The sequence below is a fragment of the Camponotus vicinus genome, unplaced genomic scaffold (genome assembly GCF_025532165.1).
Source record: "Camponotus vicinus isolate PSW18456_S1 unplaced genomic scaffold, iyCamVici1.0 SCAF_1, whole genome shotgun sequence".
Classification (NCBI taxonomy): domain Eukaryota; kingdom Metazoa; phylum Arthropoda; class Insecta; order Hymenoptera; family Formicidae; genus Camponotus; species Camponotus vicinus.
Genome location: NW_028141945.1, coordinates 18,350,397 through 18,371,603, shown reverse-complemented (window position 1 = coordinate 18,371,603; position 21,207 = coordinate 18,350,397). Strand labels below are relative to the sequence as shown.

Sequence of the window (21,207 nt, the reverse complement as noted above, 5' to 3'; positions counted from 1 at the left end):
CTACTACTACTACTACTACTATTACTATTACAACTACTACTAGTACTACTACTATTACTACAACTACTACTACTATTACTACTACTACTACTACCACTACCGACTCAGCTATCTACCACTGTCAGCTACTATCGACTACTATCGTCTACTACTACTACCGCTACCACTACTACTACCAATCGTGTTACGCCTCCTCCTGAACGAACCGAACGAAACGAGAGTCAGCTATAAGTCGACGCGACCTCGCTCGCAGAGGTACATGATCCTATTTTTTATAATATCAAGTATATTGCCTTTTGTTTTGTGTTACAAGACCTTGGCTTCTCAAACCGCCCTTTGTTTACCCTCATGATGTACAAAATACGTACGCCGTGCCTCTTGCGTTCTATCGAACGCTCTGTGCGACCGATATCTTCGGAATCGCTGAACCCTTCGATTTTTCAAGACAAGTAAAAAAAGATCGATTTATCAACGTGAAATTAAATCGTAAATATTTACTTGAATATATTCGCAAGTTGAAATGGATGTTTGGTGATTCCGAAATATCCTGTATGTCGTCGCATCTCCGAATCGAAACGGCTATATTTCGCGTATTTCGAGGCGAGTTGATCGCGTTTGAACGGGGTGACACTTTCTTCTAAATAAATATAGATGAATTTAATATCGCACACAAATATATAGTAGACTAGACATTTATTTATACTAGGTATTACATATTCATAGTTGGGTGGAAAAGGAAGAGAAAAATTCCTCGAAGATTCGTAAAAAAAAAATCTGATAATTATTTTAAATTATTTTTTTAAACTAACATTAAAAACCGCGTGAAAAAATTCACCTGCGAAATATGCGATACAACTTTAATCAGATTAAATTGAGGATCGCTCTTCAAGTTGTTGAAATGTTTTATTTTACGCGAAGCAAGCACAAAATAAATTAACATCTCAAAATGAATCTTAATATTTAAAGAACAAATTTCAGGGAAAAAGCGCGAAAGTTAGGACAATTTAACATCCATTTTCGCGGATTTAGGCGACGTGGTTTAAACGATGACGTACGAGACGTGTGCAACGATGCTAATTAGCAGCAGTTTTGCGTATGCGTCATTAACGGGTTCCTTAAACATCCGAGGAACGATAATATACCTGGTGCTATTCGGCAGGATACCGTTTCTCCGTCCGATGAGTATTTCCGTCTCTTTCCCACTCCTCTTGCCCGCTTCCTCCCTTTCTTTCAACCGAGCGAGAACGTTGCTGAAGCGAGAAATCGCGTTGCTGCTGGCCCACTTTTACGGCCACTTTAGGGAGTCCAAAGGAGTCTAATTAAAAAGGAAACAATTACAATCTTCGAGGAACATCCGGCGATAACAACTTACTCCGTCTTTTAAATCCTCTCACCCCGTAGAAAATTATGAAAGTTTGTTACTATACGTATACGCGTACAAGTACATGTACGCAGACATTGAAAAACGTTGTAGCGAACATAATTCTGTATCAAGATATTTGTGAAGGAAAAGCCAGTTTATTTTCCGGGAAACTAATATTAATTATTGGTAAATAATTTCTTACAAAATTAAAATATTTAATAACAATGAAATATTTTTATAAAAATTATTATATCAGTTTTATTAGTTTTTAAACTTTGATTTTAAAATCTACCAAGTAGATTCAAAACTAATGAGAGAAAAGATATATATTCTTCAGTCAAATGCATTATTATTTACATTAAATAATATCACAATAATAATAACAATAAAATAATAATAATAATAATAATAATAATAATAATAATAATAATAATAATAATAAAGAAAATATCTGAAGGTTGTAAAACTTAAATTGAGATTAATTAAGAAAGAACAAAATTTGGACTTAACTACTCGTATATTAGATTTTCAGAAGGAAACACTGATTCCTTACGTTACGTTAAATCTCAATTAAAAAGAAAAAAATTTGCTACAATTTATAAATTAATAAATTAAATATACAGCAATTTGTAAGTTGTCACCCCGGTTTCATACGTGCAACACAACTCGCCGTCACAATTCGACTTGTCATTTTGTGAACATGCTATTCGTGCGTGAAAGAAAACAGGGAAAACCACCTGAACGGAGCGCATTGTTTTATTGTTGGCATTATGAGTGTAAAAGAAGGCCTGATCCACCATGCAGCCTTCAGTTGAAAGAAATTGTCGAGATGAGAAGAAACGAGCACACGTCGCGACGCGCCAAGAAGTGACAAAAGAAATGCAAGCCATCTTTCGCGAAAATTTGCATAGATCGAGAAATAGATTTTTCCCGATCCTTAAGCCCTTCCTAGGATCCACGTATTATAACTCGCCCAATGAGTCAACCCATAGAAAAAGCATCTCCCATAGATAATACCCACCCGATATCAGGCCAATATTAACTTCGATATACGCGCGCAAATAGCCCGAACGAGATAGATAAAAAGAAAAAATAACGGAAGCAGATTTATATTGGAAACAAAAATGTGTTTAAGGAGAGAGAGAAAGAGAGAGAGAGAGAAACGATCGGCTGTCACACATGCTGACAGCTGCATGGAAATCAGACAAATGCTTTTGTTATTTTGCTAAAAATAGAGATCTATTGATCCTTCGGATCGTCAGCGAATACTGTGTGCTTCTGTCCGATAATTATCGATATCGGCTGCCGTTTGACAATTTTCTTTTAATTCCCTAGATAGAAAATATAGTAATATACAATCGAAAATGAGCAAAACAGAGATTCTAGCAATTGTTATATTTTTCGGCTTTGAAAGATGCAAATTTAAAAGATAAATTTCTCTTTGTTTTATATATGTCGCTTCTCTTTATATTTTTTAGTTGTAAAGAAGAATAAATAAATTGATGTTATTTAATAATTTTGAATAAAAAGAGAGAAGAAATATATCACGCTGCTACTCGTTGACGATTTCGGTTCATGTGACTTAGTCGATCGATAATAAATCAAAGTGCGAATGATAATTATTATATGTAAATTATTTTTGTGGCATTTCGTACTTTGTTTTTGTTTTCGATCATTAGAAAACGCGAATGGTCGAGCGAGTACATTTAATTCGAAATTAAATTCTAAATTATTCCAAATTAATTTCGAGATAACTTCTTAATATTCCATACAATTAATTAAATTGAATATAAATATCATTTTAAGCTTATATACTTGCCAGTTAATACACAAATAAAACTTTCAAGATTCTCTCTTAATTTCAAAAATTTTCTTAATTTAAGAATTAAATCCCTTCTCAAAGTTAAACATCGATTAATTCCAGTCGCAAATAATTAGCTCGATGATTCGCACGTAGTTGTACTCATCCTTCCTCACTCGCCTCGCAATCGACCGCCCAAACTTCCCCACAGTAATCGAATCATTCTCATTTAATAAGCTTCAAAGTTCAAGTAAAACATTATTATATTTAAGATAAACAAAAGAGAGAGAGAGAGCTTTTCGTCGGGAATATTTTGACTCTCGACAAATTATACTGTTGGCAATTAAGCGGGGCGGTCGATTCGCGTTACCAAAAGAGAATCGCACGTTTTCTCCCTCCCTCGCTCTCCCCTTCTCCAGCCTCCTCGGCTTTCTTTTGCCTTTCGTCGTCCCTCTCTAATGACTCGTTTGTACGACTTGCAGCTCCACGGTGGCTCACCCCTCGGAATTGCCACCCTCTCCACACCAGTGGGAATAAAAAGTCTTCCCCGTTCCCGTCCCCAAGATAGAGACCATTAGACCCGAGGGTGACGACTTGGCGTCGCGCTCCGAGAAGAAAGGACGATCTTCCGACCGGAAGATAGTAAGTCGCTGATAACAAGAAGAAAGAAGAAGAGGAAGAGGGAAGAGGGGGGACTGGAAGCTGCGGAGAGAAGAGCCAAGAGAGACAATAGACTGCCGCACATTGTAGCCTCAATTTTCGACTAGCCGATACATATACATGCGCGAGATATCGCATAGCGATGCGTAGAAAAATGCCAGAGAAATTTCGGGCCATGAAATTTGGAGCTTTTGTGATTTATCTCGAGAATGTATTTTTTTTCCAAGCAAGTTGGAAATTATTTGATTTTATTCTGTGTGTGGAATTTTTCGTCCGAGAACTTAATAATTTTAGTAGTGTTAAGAGAAGTATTTTAATTAAATAAATAAGTAAATTCTTAATTTTTTCGAAAGAATTCTACGAGAAAAGAGCTAATTATCTTCATTTCTTTCTTGTATTTCTCGAAAGTTAAATTGCACATTTTTTCAATTTTTTCTTAGGAAAGTACGCTTCGAGAAAAGATTATTTACTTTTTTTTTAGACATTTAAATACGTAATAATAACGTAATTCTTTTTTCGGTTTTTTTGTGGAATATAATTAATTGAAATATTATTTAGCAATGAAATATAATTAATTGAAATATTATTTAGTAATAAAAGTAGAAATAAATGATAAGCTTCTGTTTAATAATATTTCAATTTCGTGAGATTCTATTTAACTTGATAAGACTTTTACTAAATTACAAAAATTTCTATTTAATTCGAAAGATGTAATCTTATGCTCGTGATAATAATTAATTATCGAGCCTTGATGAATGATAAAATTTCAGTGATCCTCATTGAAAGAAAATTCGAAAAATTTTACTGATCAATGTCAAGAAATAATTAAGAAAAAACCAAAAATATTTGTCAAACATCTTTCTTTTAGAGAAAGTCGATTTGAAATTCCACAAGAATATTATCTCGTCGTTTCTCTGTGCATTTTACCGCATCCTGCGTGTATATATAGCAATATATATTATACATATACGTTGTATACACATGGTATCGAGGGGAGAGAGACACGTGTACACACATACGCAAACATATACATTCATACACATACACATACATTAGCCAATTTAAAACACGAAGTAGCCAATTTTAATTCTGAGAAGGAGCAGTAGGCGGAAGGGAGGATTTTCGAGGAGCGGAATCATGAGTACCGTGAGAGTAGGAAGGCGAAAAGTCGGAGGGGGAGTAATAGTTAATAGCGATTAGTAAACACGAGCGTCCAAAAGACGGGCCAGTCCTTTTTTTTCTTAGATTTTACACACGTGTACAGATCGCGCGCGAGGTCAGCTGGCATTTATAATCGAATATGCGCACGCGTGGGAGGAAAGTGCCGGGAAAAAGAGGAGAGATATCCTTCTCGTCCTGATAATCGAGGGTCCTCTGACATTGGGAGATAATTCCCTAAGAATGTCATATTGCGAATCGAATCGTCCTCAAAGGGACATGCCTCGACGATGTCGTTCTAGTAATCAGATTAATGATCCGAATCGAATAGGCTTTGATCAGGAATTGCGCGAGGATGCTTCGAGGATTGAAAATGTAGCTCTTAATCGACAGGACATGTCGCTGCGAATAGACATTTGTTCTTGAAGGAATACCTCTCGAGAACGTCATCGTCAACAATGATACAATTATTGCTCCGCGATCGAATCCTCGGATAGAATATTACTAAGCGAGGATATCTTGAGAAGCGAGAAGACAGTTCTCTAAATCCGGTAGTTCTCGATGAGATATTTCTCAAGGATGTCGCGCAAGAACATTCAATCCTTAGCGAACATTAATCCTTCATCGTTACAGAGATATTATGAGTATGTTTGAAGGTCAGGCGGAGTGCGAAGTCCGCTTCAAATAGAATTGCTTGAGATATTGATCAAGGATTTATATCCTATCAAGAAGAAGATGTATTCGTCGAGATAAGATGTCACGCGATCGATTCTCTTTCCGATTAGCGGAAACTCGAGAACTTTTCTTCTTCCGGGGAAACACGAGCCACGAGATGTACCGTTTACCGAAGCGTGAACCGAGCCTCGTACGAACCAATCGATCATCGCGAGCGTTGATACTCGATCGCGAAATTCTCGACAGATCTGCCACGAAGAGGAACCGAGAGAAGAGAGAAGAGAGAAGATCGAAGAAGTCGTCGTCGTCATCATCGATCCTTCTCGCTAAAGTAGCGACGAATTCGGAACTGTTAATGGGACTGTAACAAGATGAATTGCGGCGAACGATAATATATAACGGGTGGCGAAATCGTGCATCCGACGGCACTTTTTCTCCCCAATGCGTCGGCATTAATAAGCTAACGAATAATTTCGACCAGCATTCGCTGGAAATAAAGACTAGTAAGTCCCTGATTGAGGCATTTTTCCCTCAAATGAAAAATAATGCGAAGAAAAGGGAAAGATGGACGCAAGTTTTCGAGTGAAAACGCGGGATCGGGAAAACCGCGACAGCGAGTCGCAAGCGCGAAAGATTTTAAGACTATAAATTCATAGAAGAAGCGTGTATATCAGGAAAACTTTCAAGAACTGCTCTCCGAAAACTTTCGGGAAACGTTTGAGGAAATTTGCATTCGCGAAGCTAAAGAAACGCGAATTATCTTCGGAGTAATTTCGAAATTCATGATGCTATTGGTTGCGAAGTCGGTGGAATAATGGAACAAATTCGAGGAATCCCTCAAGGAACTCCCAAAGGATCGTCGAGTTGAGAGTCCTTTTCGTGGAAAGCGTCGTTTTTCGCGTTTTATCGACGACTCGCTGTCTCGACGAGACAAAAAAATTGGCGTCCTGTTTTTTCACGATTATCCTGATCCTGCGTTCATTTGTTCTCGTCTCAAGCTCGAGGTTTCGAATAGCGGGACTCTTTGGATCTCAGGTTAGGAAATAGGAAAAGAAGGGTGTCCTGCGAGAAGACAGGACACTTGCGATTTTACATAGGGAGGAGAAGGAGGAGAGGCAGGGGTATGCGCGAATCATGTATCGATATTTAACGACTTTGTCGCCGGCCGATCTCGAGAATCTCGAGAATCTCCGCGTCGGGAAAACGATTCTCGTCCATCTCGGCGACACGATAATTTTCTCCTCGTTTACCTCGCGAACGCGAGTTCCCCTAAAGCGATTCTTTATCGCGATTTATTCTAAACACACTGCCGACGTATCGTGCGAGCGCGACGATATCAATACAGAAAAACGAAAGAAAAAAAGAGAGAGATAAATAGTTAGATAAAGAGAGGCGGATAGGAGAGCAATAGAATGAAAAGAACGAGTGAAAACGAGGATTGAACCTGGCGTAATTTTTTATATTTTAATTTCCTATACTAAACACATAGATAAATGTTAACATTATGCTCATAGTTTTCTTAAAATTAAAATTTAAAGTAAAATTAAACGCGTAAGATGAACTGTGTCGTGAAAACCTGAACTTATTTTACGTCCCGTTTCAATCCTCGATAGGAAGGATCTAGACGGAGGATCGAGAGATGGAAGAGAACTGTGGGTCGAAATCGTTTTTATATAGATAAGTACCTCCGGTATTATTTCTGATTACGTTGTAAGCGCCATCGCCGTGCGATTCAAACTGGACACGCGAATCCAGCTGATTCGAGCGAATCTCGAAACTCGACGATCTCGCTGCGATTAAAAATCTCGTTCCGACAAATAATATGCGATAAAAAAATCTATCTAGAAAAATTAATCGTTTATAATAGAATTGAAATCATAATCTTTTAATTTCTTTATACTTTCTAAAATATTCAAGTTCCTTTAATTTTTTTTCTTTAAAGCAACTACTTTGTCAAATATTTTCAAATATTTGATTCGAGTCGCACTTGAAATGCAATTGTCGAGGATCGTTCGAATGCTTTCACTCTCATTTCACCTCCTGATAAAATTATATCTTCTAGAGATATAAGAGTGCCGAGACATAATAAAATATCAAAAGAAAACATACAAAGTCAGACATCCAAAAGTACGATCACAAAAGTATCAAATATATACACTATCGAATATTACCAATAAATAGCAAAAAAAACAGTGTTGAAATATAAAATAAATAAGAAAAATCAAATAAAATCATGCAAATAAATCAGAAATAAATATTACAACAATGAAAGATATTGCAATTGCATTTTTAGTACACACAATTATTTTGTAATTTTTCAGTAATAATAAATACAGAAATACTTTCCACGCGACTAGAAAATTCCAAACTTTCGAATATCGAATTCAACAAAATTGCACCGTTTTTTATCTTTAGTATTTTGTTTTATTTTACCATGTCTCGCGTCCTCAACTTGAGGGTGACTGATAAATGCACAGAAAATCGAAAGGGCGCACGGTATACATAATTGCGTACTCTGAGTGTGATTTTAGATTAAGGGATTTTTAGAGAGAGATAGCAAGTAGTAGTTCTGACGACACAAGAAATACCTTTAGAACAAGATGAAAGGAAGTTGTAAAAGGTAGTAGCGCGATTTAGAAAGATGCTTTTGGTTCTCGTCGACGGTAAAAGAAAAAACATATGTATATCTTCTTTTTTTTACGCATATTCGTTCGCGACGATCGTTCAGAAACGATGAAAGACCGTTGTCACGAGATGATACATAAATTAGTTATAGTCATTAATTAAGTAAGCTTAGAAAAAGGATACACTGTGTGTGGTCCATGAAGGAAAGTGTGCTAAGGATTTTGGATTGAGGAAGCTTCTTTGATATTAGTATTCTCGCTTTTGACATAAAAAATAGAGATTATCGGCGTCTGCTTGATGCAATCGCGACACAACGTGTGCAAATATCAAGTGTCTGTCTTTCATATTTTAAATGGCATAAGTTTGTTTCATAAAAACATAATATTGAAACATAATATAATTTTGTAAAAATATTTCCTAGAGTAAGTTTTTTTCATTTCGCGCTTTTTCAATCGACCAAAAACATTTCACGCAAAAGATGTGTCTCTTATATTTAAATATTCCTAAATTTATTAATTTTTTCAAAAATTTCTTGAATTTATTTAAATAGACACGAATTTTACCTCATAATTACAAAAAAGATAATTGAGAAAAATATTTTCGAAAGCGAATTTTCTTTTTTTGTAAAATTAATCTCAATAAAATTGTAGAAAATTGCACGGAAGAAAAAATAAAGTAAAAAGCTGAATTTTATCGAAATAAAATACATTTTAATGATAAACGCAGGCACGTTGAAAATGTAAAATAAATATTTAAATGTCTCTGTAATCATTTTGGACAAAATAACATCTGAAAAATTGAAACAACACGTTTGCTTAGTTCGTGAGAGCATCGCTGGACATCGATCTAAAGCACGGATCGTGCTTCTATTTAATCGCGAGGCGTGGATTTCAACGAAACGAACAATCGAGCCGATTCTTTGATCTTTTTTGAATATTTCCATGTTTAATATAGAAAGTAGATACCTCTCCTCCAAACCTACCACACATTTCGTTGTTGTTGTAAATTTCTAGTAGTACACGGCTATAGCATTATTAATGAAGACACGCAATTGTCACTAAACGTTTTCATTATATTAATGTTAATTTGGGTACAACTGCAAATAATATTTGGCATTGTATATTTTTCATCAGTGATGTCAAGTATTAGGGCTGCGTAAGAACGCTCGATAATGCGAATTTCAAATCCCTTTAAATTTTGCGATTTGTCTTGTTCTTTTAGCGTAACATTGAAAGAATATCTTTAATGAAACGATCATGTATTTGATAAAATATCAATTGTAATTAATAAGACTTAGTAGAAATTTCGTGGAAATTTTACTCGGAATATACGATATTTCGTTGTACGCGGATAAAATTGTAACTTGTACAGTTATATGCGATTTATATGTGAAAATCAGTATACATTTCTGTACAATTATGTGATTTATAAAAGTCAGTATACAGTTTTCCGTAACAACGTTGAGTCTTCGCTTCTTTCGTCCGAGATCCTCCTCTGTAATTACTATAATAACGTACTGCGTATCGTCTTATTATTTCCGAGATACGACGAGTAACGCGCTTCTCTTATTTCGTCATTTGTAAATAGATCGTGTACATAAATTCCAACTTATCAGAATATTTGTCGTGATTACAGAATATGCAATAATACAGTCTCTTTTTAAACGTCGTCACTAATTTTAATCTAAAATAAAGAAAGTTGTACAAGAGATTCCTGTCCTGAAAAATATAAATAATAACAGAAGGACCAATTAGAGTCAATTCGCAAATGATGAAATATATATATATAAATAAATAATAGTTTATATAATCAGCATAAGATTAATTTTCTATACTTTCTTTGTTCTGGTTTTTTTTTTTCTATAATTTGTTTTCTATTTGTAAATTTTGTTGCTTGAGAGAATTATCTTTAATCATTAACTTATATTTGTTTTTTCCTTTTTTTTTTTTAATAAATTTTACGTATCTTGGGAGACACCGAAAATAAGATCTACGATTTTAACATATAATTACAGTCTTTGATGAAACTTTATAGTTTCCAATCAGCAATTTCTTCCATTAATATATTCAGATTTTTTATTAATTAATTCCTTCCATTAATATATTCAGGTTTTATATTATCTCGCGTGTCATTGAGAAGAACCCGAGGAAGACCGAGATGTTTGGTTTCATGCAATATTTTTATAGTCATTATCAAGTCAATGTACATACCACTGTCTTTTGCACGAATTTGGCTCTAATTTGTCTTTGTGTTACTCTCTATCTATATTGTATTATTATTATCTATAAAGAACAAATTAAATTAAATTATATAAAAATATATCGGCAAATAACACGATAAAGGAATTTGCTTTATTTTATATATCTCAAAGGTAATACTCGATAACGCGTTTAACAGCGCGATATCCGATTTAATATTAAATTTATTATCAAAGATATATCGAAACACGTTTGATCAAGGATTCTATACTTTGTACAAATACTTTGTTCAATAATTCCTTCCGACTTTTGATCCGGATGCGATTCAAGCATAATTTAGAGATTTGTGAACATTCGGATAATAAATAAATTTCGCAATATACATACACATATGCACACTTAGCTAATCAGCAAATACTTTAAATTGTCCTTAGAAATGACAATTTTCAACTTTTCCTCTCTTCCGTATTTTCGAAGAATAATCGACAAGAGTAATAATCAAATTGTACTTTTATTTGCACGTATTATATTATATTTTTTCAATTTAATTCGTTTAATTTTGATTTTCTTTCTTCTCGAGGGAATTTTGAGAAATTCGAATAGCGTTCTGTTTCAACATTTGTAAAATTATTTTTGACTTATGTATTTGAAAATAAAAATTACGACTATATTGACATAGTAAAATCTCGTTTCCATTCAACGATTTGTTAAGATTTTGCGACCACATTGTCTATTATTTTTCCAATTTTTTGCGATGCAAACACGACGATAATTGAGAAAAAAGCGAATTATTCGGAAGCAATTTGTCGCCGAGAAAGACGCGTAATTTGAAGTTTTCACAGAATGCGATTTACAATTTCAATTCAATCCAGAACGAGCGAGCGGAAAAGAGAGCAAATCGGGAGAAAGATTGGATACGTATATATGTGATATGTGTGTGAATATTTAACAGGAATTGCAATCAATATAATTTAAATAATTTCAATTATTTTCATTATTTAATTAGAATTTTTCATTTAGAGTCATCAGAATTTTTTTAGCAAATATTTTAATCTGTTTTAAATTTGTTAATAGAATAACTATTTAATAAGATAATCAATATCTCGAATTATACTAAGCTTGCTATTTATTTCAGAAAAATATTCTCTAAATACTAAGCGAACTTGTAACACTTTAATTTAAATAATTATCATATTAATTTTAACATCGTATTCGTCTATTATCGTGAACGAGAAGACGATTTTTGCGCACGTAATAAAAATTTTATTTCGCCCAAATTATACCGATTTCAATTTCTGGTGTGAAAACTAAAAGAAAAAAGCTAGGAAGAGAATAATGCGATTAATGTTTCCTATTAAAAATAGAATACATTTTCAATGACGAGGTTTGTAAATACGTAGGTTCACTCTAGCTGGTCGTTAGTCAGACACATTTCATGATTTACTTCGATATGAAAATCAATTGCGCATTCTTACTTGTATACGTACTTGTGTCCTCTTACACACGCATGCATATAAGCGCGTATTGCGTTTAAAACACGACATTAGGCGCACACGCATTGGCGTTCTTGTAATGAGAAAAACGAAATAAATTGCGATATCTTGCGAGGCTAGGTGATAAGCTATCTACGTTTTAGAAGTAATGAATAATTAAGCGACAGAAAAACATAAAATGAATATAAGACTACATATATTCCACGCTAGCGAATATATGCTTTCATTATGGAAAGTGGTTGGCACGAAAAAGATGCACCGAACAATAAAGCTACGGAAGAGAAAAGAGCAAAAAAAAAATCGAAAGCGATGGTTCTTTTTTCTTTGATTTCGCACAATCCTGCACATCCTGTACATACCTAATTCTATATCTCTCCTTCCTCCCCACATTTTTATTCTTGGCTTTTTAGCATACATTTAAGTTTAAATTAATTAATTATTATTATTTTTAAATTAATATTTTTTATATAAGAAGCGAATTATTCGTCGATTAATTTAATTAAATCGATTAATTTGTTTTAACTTCCACTGCACGTTAATGTCCCTTACTTGATTTAATGCAAGTTTCATTTTTGTTTTGTTGCAGCCGAAACATTGCAAATATAAATTTTCGTGCGAATTTTAAATCAATTTTTCTATCGCACGATAACAAAAATAAATCGAATAGGACGTAATTAATCGATGATTATTTCTACACACGATTCTGTTGCCGATGATCAAGATGGCAGCGAGCGAACAATTTAATTGCGTCTTGTCGGTGACTTTTTTCTGGAATTCGTCAAAGAATTCGCGAATTTGTACAAATTGTAAATAATTCGAATCTCTTGCGACACATATAGTTACCTGCCGATGTCGAGCGTATCACAGAAAATGTCTGATATCTTGTTAATGTAAAATTTTATTTACATCAATATGGAATTTTTTATATTATTGATTCGTTGACATTTCTTTATAAATATAGCAGTTAAAAAGTTTTTTCAAAACAATCATAAGAATAATAATTAATAAAAGGACTGCAAAAATTGGAAAAATAATGTTTTATGAATTTCTAATGATAAATTATATACAAATAATTTATTGCAATTTTTTGCAGTCAAGAAAAAATTATAAAATTTGATTTTATGATGTACTTATATTTTTAAAATCTATATTTTTGTAGTGGAAAAAGATAATTCGATGGGAACATTCGATATTCGGCGATTCTGTGTGGACTATGAGATGAAATAAAACGATTCTTGTCGCTTTCCTATCGGTAGTGTAATCGTAGCGGTCCGAGATAAAATTTTGACGACCTGTCGTTAGTAACTATAAGAGGCCTTAATATTATCACGTTTACTATACGGTTATTACTATACATCGATACAATTTAAGTAAGGTAGTGATATGTATAGATAAATGAATATGTAAAGAATTTAAGTGTATGAAGATTGAATGCGACTTCGTTCGATTTTTCACCAATTTCTCAGGTTTCAAATAAGCTTTTACAATTTTTTCACAATCTAACGATATTAAAAATCGAAATTAAAATCTATTTTCGCATCTTCAAAACTTTAAAAAATGCATTTATAATATTTTTAAGATGATCGTTTTTTTAAAAATTAAAATAAATATTAAAAAATTTAATGATAAAAGTCCAAAAGTTCACAACTAAAAGTTTCAACTAATATCAAATTTCAAAAATTGTATATGCAACTTCAAACCATTTACTTAATATTTAAAAAATTTAATTTAATTTTTTCAATTTCCAGTTATTCAAAATATCACTTATCTTGCTTTTTAATGTATTATTTTTATATCTCTTTAAATATATATTTTAATTTTTTTACTCAAGTTATTTTTATCACGGGAATTTAATATACTTTATGAAGATAGCTTGCTACTTTTAAGGAATAAGACTTCGATTTCTCTAAAACCTTTTTGATACTGGTTATGAAAGTTCGAGACATCGAAAGATTGGCAAGTATTTGCCGACATCGTTGATATAAAGAAGTCGAAAGAAGCCTTTATCCATGCAATTACATATGAATCGTAAAGTAGCATACAAACGAGACATTGTATGTGTTGCAATCATACGTTTTGCGAGTTGCATTTAAAACATCGCGACCCACAGGACCGTAGATAAAGCTATCATAATAAAGTTAGTAACAGAAGCGAGCAACTTTAAATATAAATTTTTATTTCTCTTTGATACGTTCCAAAAACGTTAATGTATATAAATTTTTAGTGACGCGTTAGAAATTTTTCGTAATGCAAATTAGTAAATCGATATTAATTATTAATAAAAACAGGTACACATACAGTTTTACAGAAACATACTACATATACTTATTGACCAAGCGCGTCAAGTTTATGCAAGAATATGCAATAAAGAGTCTGTGGACAGTTCCAAGGACAATTTACACAAAAGATTTATCGTGATGGCTAAAGAGAAGGTAACAAGATAATCGCAATAACTAATTGTAAGGCTGTTTTGTGAAAAAAGATGAAACAAATTCAATTTGTCGAATCAAATATAATATCATTCTTGATATAAAAAAAAAAAACGATAAAGAGAAAAATTCAGAACCACGTGTCAAATGAAGCAAAATTTAAATAAAAAATAAAACAAAAATAAAATTAAAAAAATTGTGTGTAAAATCGAACGAAGTCACTTTTCATTGTATGTATGTCTTTTTAAAAGTATATTAGCAATGGAACATTTTGCAATTCAATATAATCTACAAGGTATTCGATGATAGGTTTGTTTGATAGACGTGATATTTTTTGTCAAAAATTGAATTATTATCTAATTAAAAGTTGAATTATTATATAATTATCTAATTAATAACAAAAAAATTACGAATGTTAAATAATGTACATTTTTTAAATTTCAATATAATTGATAGAATATATCTTGATTTCTCAAGAGCTTCTGGAATTCCAGAATTTTATCAAATATATATATGAAATCTGTAAAAAAAAAATTAGATACTAACTTCAAATAAGATAAGAATTAGATAAGATACATTCCAGATAAATTTTTTTCTTTTATGAAGACTTTGAAGACTTTTATGAAGATTTTGAATGTCTTTGGATAAAATATTAAATTATCAGCTTTTTATAATTTCCGAAATATTATATACATACATAAAGAAAATTAGAACTTTGAATCTAAATTTAATCAAAACAAATCTCTAATATATTTAATAAATCGTTAAGAAATAATGCTACTTTTCGCTCAATTTTTAATCTATATAAATAATCTACGTAATCTACATTAATTAGAATTTTCAAAACTATGAAAGAAATATTTGAACTAAATTTTGACACTTTAATTTCCAACAAAAGATATCGCTCTGTCTGACAAACATACCTATTACCGAATACTCTGTACGAACGAGGACGAGCCCAACCGATTGTATAAATACTCAACGATTCTTCGGAGGACTTCGAGGAGATATTCGCGTACCTTGAAAGTAGCCCGAAGCCTTTTCAATCGTCTTAGCGTTTGAGCAATAGCGGAGCTGTACATAGGTAGAAATAGAATGTAGATATTCTTTGCTCTCGCAAAAAGACACGCGCCACGATGCGCTCTCGTCACGGGATAGAAAAAAAAAGCGAATAATCCAGATACTTTTCAACAATTAGGCGTAAGCTGCCCGCGAGCTGGAGACGTCCTTCTTGCGATTTCGTTTCGATCTTCCAACCTCGGGCAACGATCGATCCTCGATATGATACTAAAGATCGATCGACGTATATTTAGAATGCCAGGGTTCGATGGATCGAATTTCAAGAACGGCTTCTTGCGACGCGTTCTATTTTTTTCGCGCGAGTGAAATATACATACGTGTAGAATAGCAACGCGGGATTTTCTAAGATCGCTGATCGAGCCGATTCGCCTTAGATGACGCGATTGCGATCGAAAGAATCGAGATGATCGCCGATTGTGTAAGGCGGTTGTAAGATATATTTCAGAGACGCCTCGTCGGAGTGTGCTGTTATTTTTTATAAATATTACCGGATGAGAATCTCTCGTACACGAGATTTCAAACGCGACTACGCTCGATCTTTGATCATCGATCCTCCGATTTCATCTTCTGTGTGTCTCTCGTTCTTGGTGTTTCGTATGTCCTATAAATAGAGCTATGTAGTTCTCGTCTGCGGTGCTCTCGTACTCGTGAATACGAGATAATGCGATCAATTATATAGTGGTTCTGATTTACGTGATGTGAAAATTATAATTTTTTTAGTACAAATATTTTAGAAAGCAATATAACAAAATTAAAAAGATGTAAGAATTAATTAAAAATGATAATTTCTCAATGTGGTATACGAGATAAAATATAATTATTATAAATTTATTAATTACTAAATGAATAAAATTATTAATTTCTAATGAATAATAAAATTATTAATTACTAATGAATAAATTTGAAATTAACAATTATTTATTACAAAAATAAATCAACTATAAATTCTCTTGATACTGGAAATCAATTATTTATATAATAATTAATTACCGAATTGATCACGGTAATTATAAAATTAATAATTGATTATTTAATATTAAAGTAGTTCGAGAGCATCTTAATCACGGTCAGGATCTTGTTTCGCATCCGTGATTAAAGGACTAATAAATGAATTTCTCGGTGGACTCGTGTGTCTAATTACTATTTACGGTTAAGACCGGTGTAGTTAGCGCGACTTTGTAAATAGGAATTGACGATCTTTGACAGTGTGTACTCGTAAATGTATATGTAAAGCGGTGTAAAAAACGAGTGCGCCAGCTCTTTTTCAACATCTAATCCTCTTTAAGGATAATACTCATATGTGTACATCTCTCTAACGGAGTTTCTCCTTTCTCAACGTGTCGAGACGCTATTGTATCATTACACGTAGAAATTTGTCCCTCTACGATTTAGTCGATATATGTGCGTAATATGTCAAGGGCCCCCCTAGGAACAGGCGCACATTTTCACAAATTTTACTCGCGCCAACTCGGGCCCGAACCACTCTAAACTCACGGCCAAAATAACGTAATTTAGGAAAAGCTGCTGCTGGCAATGCCTTCTTACACATTATTACATATTTCACATACACACATACACACAGACATATACAAACATGTGCACGAATAATTAAGCCTGCCCGATAATTAAGCGAGTTTCAAGAAATTAACTATTTAATTGTAATTTTCCATTTAAAGATCCTACGCAGAATATTCTACAAATTCTGAAACATTAAAACTGTGAATAATAGCACTGTAGAAATTTTACACTAAGAAAATTTCGTGATACTTTGTGCTGTTTAAATTACACCGTTTATAAAACGATTAATTATGTCGATATTTTACGGAAATATTTTACCTCCCAACAACGATGTATATCGCAAAAAATCGATTTTATCGTGACACGCGATTAATTATGGCAGTCTATCTATACACTCATGTATAATATACTAAATGGCGTTTTTCTCCTTCCTCTAATCGACTTGAGGCGAATTCCGAAACGTCGCTCGCTCGCGAAGAGGACCTGACCTCGTGACTTTCGCGAAATCGCGCGAAAACCGCTGCGATTCTGACATAACGTTAAAGTATGTTAAAAAGAAGAAAATATTTCGCGCAACAATAAGAGAGTGGAGCATGTGTATAATACATATATATATTGTATCGCAGATGTGGAGAACAAGAGAGAGAGAGAAGAAAGGGAGATAAAAATAATATATAAACAAATATATATCTATATAGATATGTAGAGAGGCTGATCTCCGCCGTGTAATTTTTGTATTTTCGACGATTCACGAAACAGCACCGTCGACGAGAGAGAAGCAAGAGATGATTATTATTATTATTATCATCTCATCGTCAAACAGTACAACTCTCATTGCGATGCTGTTATATTTAATATACATTAGTAGAGTTCCAGCACTATATATATGGACATTGTATAATATTGTAACGATGATTAACGATCGGAAAGATATGGGGAATAAAATAGATATTATAGAAACGCAGCGGTTCTTCGATGATTTTTCGATGAAAACTTTTTGACGAAAGTCGCGAAATTTTAATCCGAATTAATATAATTGGAAATAATAGAGAGCGAAAAAAGGATTTATTTTTCGTAATTGTTATATTTTTTTAGCCTAAATATAAAATTTTCTTCGATCTAAATTTGAAAAACAAAATGTGTCAAGCTTTTATTGTACTTTTTTAATACAAATTTTAAATTTATATTTATATTTTGATATTTATCTTTAAATAATTAATTTTAAAGAATTAGATAATTATTTTAAATAAAATTGTTTGTGCCCTCTATCAGATTAAAAGAAAAAAATAAATTTTTAAAGTAGTAAATAGTAAATACTAAATTTTTCTTATACGAATTGACATTTGGCGACCAGATATATCTTCTTTGTATTTTCTATAATCTATAATGCACAGCACATTATATTGTAACATAGAAAATGATGTATTAGAAGTATTGTGCATCTCGATCGAATAATGTAGCAAAAACAGTATTGTTTGATAATATCGCGAAAAATTATTTGGCGATAATGTATCCTTTTTTCGCGAGCGAAGACGTCACGAGATATTCGCCGTACGATATTATTATACCGTAGATTATATCGTAACACACGTGATATAAGACTCGATAAGTCGTAACAAAGATGCAATGTACTCATTGTGTAAATAGGAGACAAATTGTAAAGAGAAACAAAGTGAAAAAAAAAGATGTAATGTCGATGCCTATCACAGTTCTACTTCTACGTAACGTAAGAAAAGAAGCAACCAATCACTGCTAATCGCTATATTACTAACGACTAAATGCAGTTTATTCTATCTGTATGTGTCGGTTCTGATTGGACATAGATTTTGTATCAGTCTTTTCTCCGTATAATGGTGTATAGCCGATGAGAGACGAACGATTTCGAGATTCTCGAAATGTACTTTTACCCTCGTCAAATTATTCATTATATAACTAGTAATATAACAGCGATATTTTGTTTCATATTATTGTAAAAAGATATTATTACTAAATTATTAGATTATCAGAATTATATAAAATTAGTAATTTTAATTATATATTTTATTTTTTAAAAATCAAGGAATTAATCAAGCAATGAATTTAATCAAATTAAAGAATTAATGAATTATAAAAACTATACTTTTTATTTATGTTATTCAATGTAATAAAATGTACAGAAAAATATATTAATAATTAGATTTCTTAAATTCTTGTTTTGCGCGATATTATCGAGTCTCTTGAGATCGATCTCTCGAATCATAGGTCAATCGTGTCTTTCAGAATTAAGTAGATCTTACATGTCACTTTCGGCGATCGAGATTTTATTGCATTTTTCACTGTACATGATTAATCGGGTGTCCCGATTAATTTACAGCTGTATAATTTCTTTCTTAATCAATATCTACCATGAAGTAAGATTCCAAAAAAACGTTTTCTTCATCGTGAAAGACGAATGCGCTGTCTCGATCGTCGATCGTGATGGATGTCGAAAATTCGTCGTGCACATGTCATAGATGTGTTTACGCACTACGTGTCAGGGGCTGATTGTGCAAAAATCGCGAAAGAATCCCAATCTTGGATAAATAATGTCTAAAAGAGGGAACCACTTCACAAAAAGATACTTTGATAAATTATTAGAGGACGTAAAATATAAAAATTTAGTAATCAAAATGATTTATGATAATATCTTTTCATATATTCCACTTAAAATTCAATCGAGAATTCAGAATATATTCTCAATATTTGCGTTAACACTTGCGTTAAAAAATTGTAAGCTGATCACGTTTTATCATATTTTATTTATTCATATATCATATTTTATTTACTCACATTATATTTCATTTATTTATCTAGAATATTGGCTCCTTTTTCTCCTCTTAAAAAAATTTAATCGAGCATTTTAATCATCTGATTTCCAAAACTTTGTAAAATTTCACAATCAGTGAATATCAGTGAATATCAGTGAATAATATTTCTATTAATAATTACTTGATTCAGATGTCGATCGCGAAAATGAAATCGGTCCCAGGCATGCGTTTCTTCTGATACTAGCTGTAAATCTTCTGTGGAGGAGATCATGTCTAAAGATATCAAATTCATGAGTCGATTCCGACGAATCAAATGGCGCATTTATCTGATAATCCCATTATTGAGCAGATGAGCAGAAAGCGAACTGCCCTTTTTGTCATTTGATTCGTCGGAAAGGCAAGTTTTTCTTGAATATTGATCGATCGATCGATCAATATTTCTCGATTTATGCACATGCATCGCTGTAGAGAGTCGAACCTCACTTTTTTGGATTATCGATTATCGCGAGTCGAGCCGAATCATTTGCGAGTCGCGTCGCGAATGACGTGAAATCAAAGCATAAATTTTCTGAATCGAGAAAATAAATAACTTGAGATATTATGCCAGGGATCGCGCGGCTTAATTCTCGATTTCTCGTTAAAATATTCACAATCGTAATCATTTGTATCGTCAAATTTTTTTTACTAAATGAAGAGAGACAAATAAAATTAATAAAATATCTTTATATAAATAAAATTCAAGATAGCTTCAACTTTATTTAAATATTCAACATTTGACTAAATTATCTGTTTACATTAAATATGTTATACTTTCTTTATTTCACAAGTTTAAATTACACATACATATATGTAATATACAAATTTATTCATATTAAAATTTGTAACTAATCATACTTTAATTATATAATTATAAAATTAATTTATATACTTCTTATTTCTAAATTTAAGAATAAGTTAAACATTTTATTATTTCGCTAAAGATTCCATAATCCAGGTAAAATGCGTAATTTGTAATATATTTTCATGAAAAATGGATTTTGAAAAAAATTTCCATTTAATCACAAAACTTAATGAGCGAACGAGAATTTAATCGAACATCCGGCAATCGCGGTATTCGGCCTTAAGATAAATGCGAGAAACAGCAACGAGACAAAGAAAGAAAGACCACACAAAAGAAACACACAAAGTATCGAAGACTGGCAATCAAAACTATTATAAGCTGATCGAATGCGCAGATTTATTGCGATGGCCGGCACAATCGCGATCGGCGACCAATCTTATAATGGCACGTTTACACCACACGATTGTCTCGTGTAACGTAATGCATCGATTAAAAGATATATTACATCAAGGCTGGAAAAAATGCAATCAAATCACTGATTAATGAATATATAAATAAATTAATAAATAATCAATCGAAT

The 21,207-nt window shown here is 32.5% G+C and overlaps 1 protein-coding gene across 1 annotated transcript in view; it reads left to right on the top strand.

The window, feature by feature from the left end:
* Positions 1–19,046, top strand: part of LOC145959328 (serine/threonine-protein kinase NLK-like) — a gene marked incomplete at its 5' end in the record, with an annotated part of 149,779 nt that extends 130,733 nt beyond the window's left edge. Inside the window, one exon of the mRNA XM_083078080.1 lies at positions 3,647–19,046. Within this exon, the coding sequence (XP_082934206.1) occupies positions 3,647–3,701 (55 nt within the window). The remainder of the gene's footprint in view (positions 1–3,646) is intronic.
* Positions 19,047–21,207: the final 2,161 nt, after the last annotated feature.